General features: G+C 39.9%; 1 protein-coding gene across 1 annotated transcript; it reads right to left on the bottom strand.

Annotated features, from left to right (window-relative positions):
* Positions 1-762: 762 nt before the first annotated feature.
* On the bottom strand, positions 763-4249 carry LOC143484218 (fish-egg lectin-like). Its single transcript, XM_076982854.1, has 5 exons — positions 4170-4249; positions 3860-4087; positions 1584-1798; positions 1157-1284; positions 763-1013 (listed from the first exon to the last, which is right to left on the bottom strand). Exons 1-5 carry the CDS (start codon positions 4222-4224, stop codon positions 872-874), a joined length of 768 nt encoding a protein of 255 aa, XP_076838969.1. The 5' UTR covers positions 4225-4249; the 3' UTR covers positions 763-871.
* Positions 4250-9169: the final 4920 nt, after the last annotated feature.

Consider the following 9169-nt stretch of genomic DNA (forward strand, 5'->3'; position numbering starts at 1 on the left):
CTTCACAAAGAGTGGCCTTTGCAAAACTGATATGTAGGGTACAGCCATCTGAGGGGGATCAGGCTAACAAACCCTGATCAGCTCCCGGTTCAACACCAACTGCTGTCGTGAGCCACCCATTTAAAAATCAAAACATATCTGACACAATTATGGATGTGAAGTAGCCAGAGATTATGTGTAAATCTGTATTAAACTGAATTTAAAAACTGCGTTGTCAAAATGGACATAATGTTTGTGTGTGTAGGAAAATTCCTCTGCATCCCAGATGATTTCTATACCATTGCTAAGTCCCAGGTAGTTGCTAGGATCTTGCTAGGTTGTTGTTAACCATCAGCAAACCCCTTCTGGCCACCAGAGGGCCACCTCTCCAGAATACAATTGTATTTTCCTATGTTCAGTAAGCCTTACAAAGCCATTTGTACTTGTCTTGCCTCTCATGTTTATGATATCTGTTCGTGTGTTTTGGTCTCTGACCTCTGCTCATTTTTGATCTGTCCCATGACTGGTTTTGTTTTAGATCGTCCCTGTGCCTTGCCCGCTGATTTATCTGCAAATGGATCCTTCTTCCATCTCAACCTTTGTCACATTAACCGATTGATGTGGTACCTCAGGTAGTTGCTAGGGTCATGCTATATGGTATACATAGTATTCTATATGGTTGCTATGGAATTCCAATTTAATTATTATTACTACATTATTGCAACATAAAACATTAACAAATAACAGAATTATGCAAATGTAATTTTTTTCCTTCTTCATATGTACTGTTTTTTTTTACTTTTAAAGACTCTGTAATAGATTGCAAAATATTAATCTTATTCTCTAAGAGTTTAAGAGACTCTAAGACTCTGATATAGTAGCAGGGTTTATTTTAAATGCTGCAGTCTGAAATGCTGTCATCTGTGCCAATGAGCCACAGGTGCCCGAGATCATAGGAAACGTGTTTGACTTTATATGAATGTTGAATATGTTGCCATCCAGTGCCAGTTGGGTTGCATGGAGAGGTGCCCTCTCTGGAAGACAATAATTAAATAGCCCATTATGTCACTTAATCAAAGGTAGAATACTCTTAGATCTACTTATATCTTCTGTGACTGTCTGTCCCAATGTGGAGTTTTATTGCAATGTATATAATAAGGCAAAAAAATCTAAGAACCTGTAAAAGATTTCTCCAAGGGCGCTGACCCCATACACCTTTCCATCAGTAGAAACTTCAATCATGGAAAGACCTCCAGGCACAAGCTCCCAATTTAGAGATCCAGCACAAGCTGTAGCACTTACTCCCTGACAGAAATCAGTCAGACTGACAATTTAGAAAATTATAGCTTTGGGAATAAATATAATTAGTATGAGAATATAGTGTAATAATTCTTTAACACTATGCCAACATAAATTAGTAAAAGGTGACAATGAAGTGTCGAGAAACCAAAAAATTAACATCATTGTGCCTAGCAAACACAAAGACTGAAAGAATTGCAGCACCAGAGTTCAATATGATAATGAGTGTATGATATCCTTCAGTAATCACAACATTGTTCCAAATCCACCTTCATAATGTAAATGAGTTGACTCCTCCCCCTTACCTTCATAATGAAGATGTTGTCTTGGTCGTTGACCCCCCAGCAGCTGTAGGGTCCACAGCTGTAGTATTTTAGCTTTCCTGGAATGTTAACCCAGTGGGCAGAATCACCTGACTTATGGCTCATGGTTTCATCCCCGTTAAGGCAGAAAATCTCATCAACCATGCTGACACCAGCTGCGAATAATGATCCCCCTGCATCTATTTGTTTCAGCAGACCTTGAAGTTAGAAAAAACATATTGTAGAAATATACAATCCAGTTTTACAGGAATTCAAATACAAAAAACAATCACAATGTAATAATTTAGACCCTAGTCCTTCATGTTACTGTAACATATTTCTTCATGAAGGCGGATACATGCACAATAGACAGCAGGTTCTATTAGACTCAACACAGGGTTCATATCCTCTGTTTCTTCAACCAGGCCAATACAGATGGCAGCAGGACAGTGAGGCACAATGAGGAGCTAAAGCAAACCAACAATGAGCACAAGAGTAACATAAAAACACACAGGCTGACAAATTAAACACACCGGGCCAACACTCTGCGACCCACAAGACGAGACTAAATAGATTCAAACACAAAAGAAGACTTAAACCATACATGTATAAAGTATGACAGAACCAGAGGTGGAATGAGTACTGAAAAATTGTAATTGAGTAAAAGTATCTTTACTTTGCCTAAATTCTACTCAGAGTAAAAGTAAAATTACCCATCTGAAAATTTACTCAAGTAAAAGTACAAAATTACTTTATTTAAAATGTAATTTGAGTACAAGTTACTTACTTTCAGTTATTTAATGCAAAAAAGGATGTCATGAATCAAATTCAGCACAAGTTGTTTTAATCAATTTCAAAGTGTATTTAAGTGCACATCCACACTTGCAAAAGTTCAGCTGGGCTCAGGAACATACTGATCGTACACACCGTGTCAGAACCAAGAGAGTAGTAGACCCAAGTGCCGACAAAATGCAAAGAGCAAAATGTGTGTGTGCGTCCACACACACACACAAGCAGCAAAACCAATCACACGAGACGCTGAATAAACTCAACACGTAGAAAATAAACTCGACCGCAAAACACACTGGAGAAAATTCAACAGAAAAGACGTGAACTTAGGACACCGGGGAAGTAACTTGCAACACGCCAGAACGCCGCAACGAAACAAAAACCCTTCCCCAAATAAATGAAGAACGGATAGGAAGAGATAAAGCAGGGGGAAAACTTGAGGTAGGCTAGTAAGCAGTGCAGGAGATAGTTACTCAAATAAGTAGTAGAAAAGCAAGAGAGATAAGAGAGAGCATAAGGTGGCGAGACACCTAAACACAAGAAACGCAACCAGAGATCACAGAGAAAGGGCTGAGGACGTGAAGATGAGCCAAAACGATCCGTTTCACTAAGCTTCCTTAAGGAGCCAGAGAGACAGCTAAAACGGATCACTGCTGATTGTGCCTGGAGAGACTAGGACTGACTCGGGTGCCTCTAGTGTTGTTAGGAGGAGCGGAGGCCGAGCCAGCCCTGACAACACAATTGACTTTCAGTTCCGGGACACAGAAGTTTAAATTTCTGCCCACATTTAATTTTTCACCATCAATATTTTTTTACTCAGTAACATGAGGGGGTTCAAATGTAACAAAGTAAAACTACTTGGGTCAAAATTTACTCGAGTAAAAATAAAAATTACATATTTCAAAAACTACTCAGAAAATTACAAATTACTCATAAGAAGTACTTATGAGAACTCAGAGCACAAAACAATTAACCACAAAGAAAACACTACAAAGTGTTTAACAAGATGTACTGAAAGCATAACCACAAACTAACACCAGGTAAGGAGATAATCAAACATACAAACACACAGTAAAGCAAATCATCAGGGTAACCTGAAGATACATGAAACATATTAACATGCTATAACCAAACACCAGGAAAACTTAACTGAGATAAGGCAGCAAACGGTAGGGTGATTAGACAAGGATTAGTGTTAGCAAAGACAGACTCGCAACCACAATAACCTGTAAGGAAAGTTTGGAACACACAGGGAATAAATACCAAACCAATCAATAACAGAACTAGAAACTGCTGAAACGCATAGGGAGGTGGAGTTATATACACGGGGACGTGATCAACAGAACAAGACTCATGGAAAGCAAAAACAAAGAAAAGACTGAAAGAACATCAGGGGCTAAATGAGATGTAGGCAAAACCTGACAGAGGGGCAGAGACAGACGTGACAGTTATATGTTAAATTCTTGTCCAGTATGTATGGACCAGCCTACCTGGGGTCTTTACCCAGTCCCCTCTCACAAGTTTGAAGATGTTATTATCTGAGTTGACTCCCCAGACTCCAGCAGGACCCACACTGACATGCTTCAGGGCTCCTGGTAACTTTGTCCACCCGCTTAAATACAGAGTGAAGATCTCACCAGCCGAGTTCACTCCAAACACCTGGCCGTTCCCAGCATCAATCTGCTTCAGTCTGCCTTCTACCACTTTACAGTCAAGAGCTGTAAATCAATACACACCATGAGATGAGAACTGAAAGAAGTGATAAGTATTGGTCTTATTTAAATATGTGTACACACTCACCATGACTGGTAATCCAGAGATTCAGGAGTACAATGAGGATGGCTGTTCCCTTCATGGTCTTCAGTGTTCTTCCCCTAGTGAAGTTCTGATACAGGGAGATGTTGTTTATTTATAGTCTATAGGGACGTGGTGGGGGGAGGATCTGTATTCCCTCCTCTTAATGTAGTAGAGTATACAGTTAATAGGCTGGTTTAGGAGACACTGTTAATCATTGCATGAGCACTGGAATACCTACAGAACAAAATGACCCATGCCACCCTCATCCTGCTGATTCTGCCCAATCTTACCCTCATTCTCCTGATTCTGCCCCATATTATCCTCATTCTACTCATTCTGCCCTATCTTAATCTCATTCTCTTGATTCTGCCCCATATTATCCTCATTCTGCCCCATATCACCCTCATTCTCCTGATTCTGCCCCATATCACCCTCATTCTTCTCTGTTTTTTAAAAAGAACTGTACTTATAATCATTTTATTAACCCAGCTAATCTCATCCACATTAAGCTATCACAAACTCCCCTCTGCTCTCAGCCTGTTTCTCAGATTTCCCCACTAACATTAAATACAGTACCACTAACAGACCCCAAGAATTTCAGTCAAAAAAAATTAGCATTCTATTGATGAGTTAGCTGGGCTTTTATCTCTACACACTGAGACAGAAATGATTATCTTGGGTGATTTTAACCTGAACTGGCTAACAAATGCATCCGACCATCTAAAAGAAGTGTGTGGCAACCTGTCGCTAAATCAATTAATTACTGAACCAACACGACCAAACTTGCATGACCCCACCAGGTCAACATTAATAGATTAAATTTTATCAAATAGACCTGACAGAATTACCACTCTAGCGGCCCGTCCGAAACCGAGTACTACACTACTATATAGTACGCGAGAAGCAGTACGCGAACAACCTAGTACGTCCGAAACCACAGTATGCATTAAACCAGTACGCGAAACGTACCCGGATGACGTACTGCATCGGCAGCCATTTTTAAGTACGTGATTGCAGCACACTGTCCTATCCCATGATTCAACTGGAGCAACTGTCCTATCCCATGATTCAACTGGAGCAGCGGAGGAGTTCGAAGTCAGAAAAATAAAATGGCGGAAAGCGGCGAGCCAGCAATTTACAAGTGTAAGTAGATACAAACACAAAATAAAACATTTTTAAAATATGATGATGTGCAAACCAAGTGCAACTCAAGTGCCGTTACAAGTAGTGTCACTGAGAATGAAAAATACAATTTGTTAGATTACATATATATAGTTTTTACATTTTTTATTAACGTAGTTAGCGAGTCCAAGCTGAGGTAATCTTGTTAGCTCGCTAGTTAACCCGTCAAGCTAATACCGATTAACTCATATATCCGATAACGCGAAAAATGTGCGGTATTAATGTCGGTTTTGTTAGATTTATATGCATATGCGCATATCCGAATGGAGCTGTGGATTTCTGCATTTTTTAGTGTTTATGACCATCAGCGAGTCCAAGCTGAGTTAATCTTAGCTCGCTAGTTGACCCGTCAAGCTAATACTTATTGTCGTACCGATTAACTCGCAACAAAATCTGAAGCGCATCCGTCAATTTTAGACCATTTTGCTCGCAATGATTTTAAGACATGACATTTAAGACATTTAAGCGATTTTTGGCCCATTTTCAGCCGATTTTTCACTCGTGTGACTATTTTTGCGATCGGGCCGAGTTTCGGCTCAATCGTGTCGTGCATCGTATAGTTTACACAGGTAAACGAGGAGCGATTCACACATCACGACCAACTCCCGATCAGAAATCGCAGCGTCGCAAGAATATCAAACATGTTTGAAATTCAATTCGCTCCTCGTGAGAGTATCGCACTGTTGAAGCAGCTCCACGACCCGACTCAGTCGTGCAGTTTGAGCTGGAGCTGAGTACACGATTTAAAATATCGTACAGTGTACGCCCAGCTTTAATCTGGTTTACAAGTGGTTTGCAGGTCGAATTCCTTTGTTTATTTTCTTTTATTTTAAACCTTGGTTGTTTGTCATACTGATATAACGACGTTCGTGCATTCACCTCACCTTTTTAGTAATACTATTGAAAGGCTAACCTATTCTTACCATATTCTATACTATAAAAATATATCTAGCTTTGTGATTATTGATTTTTGTAACTTTGCTACACTGATACAGTAACCATCAATTTTAAAGCTAAAGTTTATTCTTGCAGGGACTGATGAAGACACCAGGGACCTTATCCGGTGGAGGGTGGCCAATGCGTCCCTCTTCACCGGTAAAAGAAATGCAGCAGTACGAGGTTTTGAGTAAGTAACTTTGGTTAAATGAATACATCTGCATTACAGGTCATGTACACTATTAATTACAAAAGGCTGTATGTAATAGAGATGTAGTATTACCAGTTTTAAGACAGTGTATGCATTTTACTGTAGTTAACGGTTATGTCCATTATCTTGCAGAGCCTTCGTCTTGGAGAAAAAACTGCCAAAGGCAATCTCTCCACTTTATGTTAAAAAAAAGTGGGAGAACTTGAAGCAAAAATATAAAGTAAGTCTCTTCCTGATAGTTTATCAGATTAAAATAATTCAGTGAAGGTTTAGTTATAATACAAGGTGTTGTCCCCCGTTCCCTCTTCCGTGTTTTTATTAATTTTGTAGGAACTGAAGTGCCCCCCCACTGGGGTGAGTACAGAGGGTGGTGTAGCAACAGCAGCATCCTGGAAATGGTATGCTGCCATGGATGAGGCAATAGGAGGGAGGCCATCAATTAGTCCACCCACCCTTATTGCCTTACTGCCCTCTGTAAAGGAACCCCTTGCCAAGAAGAGGCGGGGGAATTTAATGGACTATTTGAGGGAGTTGGAAGAGAGGGAAAATGAGAGGGAGAGAGAGGCTGAGGAAAGAGACGAGAGAAGACAGAGAGAGGCTGAGGAGAGGGAGGAAAGAAGATGGAGAGAGGCTGAGGAGAGGGAGGAAAGAAGATTGAGAGAGGCTGAAGAGAGAGAGGAAAGAAGAGAAAGGGAAACAATAGCACGAGAGGAGAAGAGAGATGCAGAAGCTAGAATAAGAGAGGAAAGGAGGGATAGGGAGGCAAGAGAGAGAGAGGAAAGATTTTTAAATGTATTGGAGATTTTAGCTAAAAAATAAATAGTTGTATATCAGCTTTCAAGTCTTTTGGTGTTATTATATATTGTGAGAATGATGACAGTAATACATTTGCAACTAGAAATAGTTAGGTTGTAGATTTAATTTAAATATGTTTAGATTTTGTGTGTGCACGCGCACACTTACCCAAGTCTTATACTATAGGTATACTATAGGTAGGGCATAGCAGAGGTGGGACCAAGTCAGTGTTTTGCAAGTCTCAAGTAAGTCCAAGTCTTTATACCTCAAGTCCCGAGTCAAGTCTCAAGCAAAGACACTCAAGTCAAGTCAAGTCTCGAGTCAAGACAGGCAATAGTCAAGTCAAGTCCCAAGTCTGAAACTTGGAATTTCAAGTCCTTTCGAGTCTTTTTTTTTTTTTTTTACCAATGTTGCAGGTATATTTTAAATGTAAATAACAGACATGCGTTCTTTTTAAAATCTGTATTCTTCTCAAATCTTGATAAAACATGTGCAACTGAAAACACGAAGTATAAAAAAAATTAAAATTACACCTCTTTATTGCACAGTTCAATTTGTTAAACTTAGCTGCAAAAATATTCATACTTTAAACTACAATTTTCCAGAAATAAATATTCTGTGAAAAAGTCATAAGTAGAACTCCATGTTTAAATAAAAAGTGCTGATATTTTCACAGTACAATACAAGGAACCATAACAGCATTTTCCCTCTCTTCTCTTATCTGGTTTCTTGGAGAACATGTGTGAGTGACACAAGACAAACAAATATAAGAACTGAACAATTAACAGGAATCTGCAACTTTAGACATTTCAGTAAACTATTCTGCATTGCATTTGCTGGTCAAAAGTCTGTATGTCATTTGTGCACGATGAATGATGTCCCCATAGCTGAAAACTCGCTCCACTTTTGTCAATATATTTTTTTCTCGACGTAGATGTCTTCAAATACACAATCCATGCTGAGATAGAACTGGATATTATGATGGTGACAGAGAGAGGCTCTCTTCCCCGAGTTCAGATACAGAACCCAGGGTTGCCAACTCTCACGCATTGAGCGTGAGACACACGCATTTGACCGTCTTCACACGCTCTCACGCCACACATCCGATTTCTCACGCCGGAAAAATTCTAGTTTATTTACCTCTGATCCACATCTATGATTCAATGAGTTACTAGTTCGCTCTGGCACCAACCACTGGCGATCGATCGATCGCGATATAATACTTAATTTGTGTCCATTTTACAACCCGCCCGGTAAAAATTTACGTTTGCCAACCCCCCATTTGATTGGTTGTGCTGCAGCTCATGCACACACACACGTACAGAGTGTGGAAAAGCAGAGGACTGGTCTGTAGTGATGCGCGGATCGATACTGAAATATCGATTCTATCGATACCAGGTCTTTAAGTTCTAAAATCGATTTTCAAATCAAAATATCGATACTTTTGATACTTCAGTCATTTGAGGTAATGCAAAGCACTAACAGGAACACTGTGGAAGTAACTAAAATATTGAGATCTTGTCTAAATTATATGCGGTTGGTGGGAACTACTTTTTCTTCCGCCTGGGTCAGTGCATAATGCGTAAGTACTGCGGCACGCTCACACAGACGCTCACTCAGTCTACTACTGCGCTGTACGTACGCTATGGCGGAATGCAAGAGAAGTCATGTGTGGAGCTATTTCAGCCCCACAAACAGCCAAGATGCTGTTTGTGATTTGTGTACAAAAACTATAAGGAGTTGTGGCAACACAACAAACCTTGTTAAACACCTTAGAGTAAACCACAAGGCACAATATGAGGCTTTCAAGCTTAGGCGGACAGAAGAGGAGAGCAGATGCTGCTAATGCTAGGGCAAGAGAGACATCTCTATTGGAGTC

The sequence above is a fragment of the Brachyhypopomus gauderio genome, chromosome 20 (genome assembly GCF_052324685.1).
Source record: "Brachyhypopomus gauderio isolate BG-103 chromosome 20, BGAUD_0.2, whole genome shotgun sequence".
Taxonomy (NCBI): domain Eukaryota; kingdom Metazoa; phylum Chordata; class Actinopteri; order Gymnotiformes; family Hypopomidae; genus Brachyhypopomus; species Brachyhypopomus gauderio.

Excerpts from the sequence above, each read along its gene's own strand:
- LOC143484218 (XM_076982854.1), bottom strand. The coding sequence starts at position 4,224 with ATGAAGGGAACAGCCATCCTCATTGTACTCCTGAATCTCTGGATTACC. Across the intron at positions 4,088-4,169 it reads TCTCTGGATTACCAGTCATG|CTCTTGACTGTAAAGTGGTA; the intron begins GTGAGTGTGTAC and ends ATTGATTTACAG. Across the intron at positions 1,014-1,156 it reads CTTGGAGAAATCTTTTACAG|AGAGGGCACCTCTCCATGCA; the intron begins GTTCTTAGATTT and ends ATTGTCTTCCAG.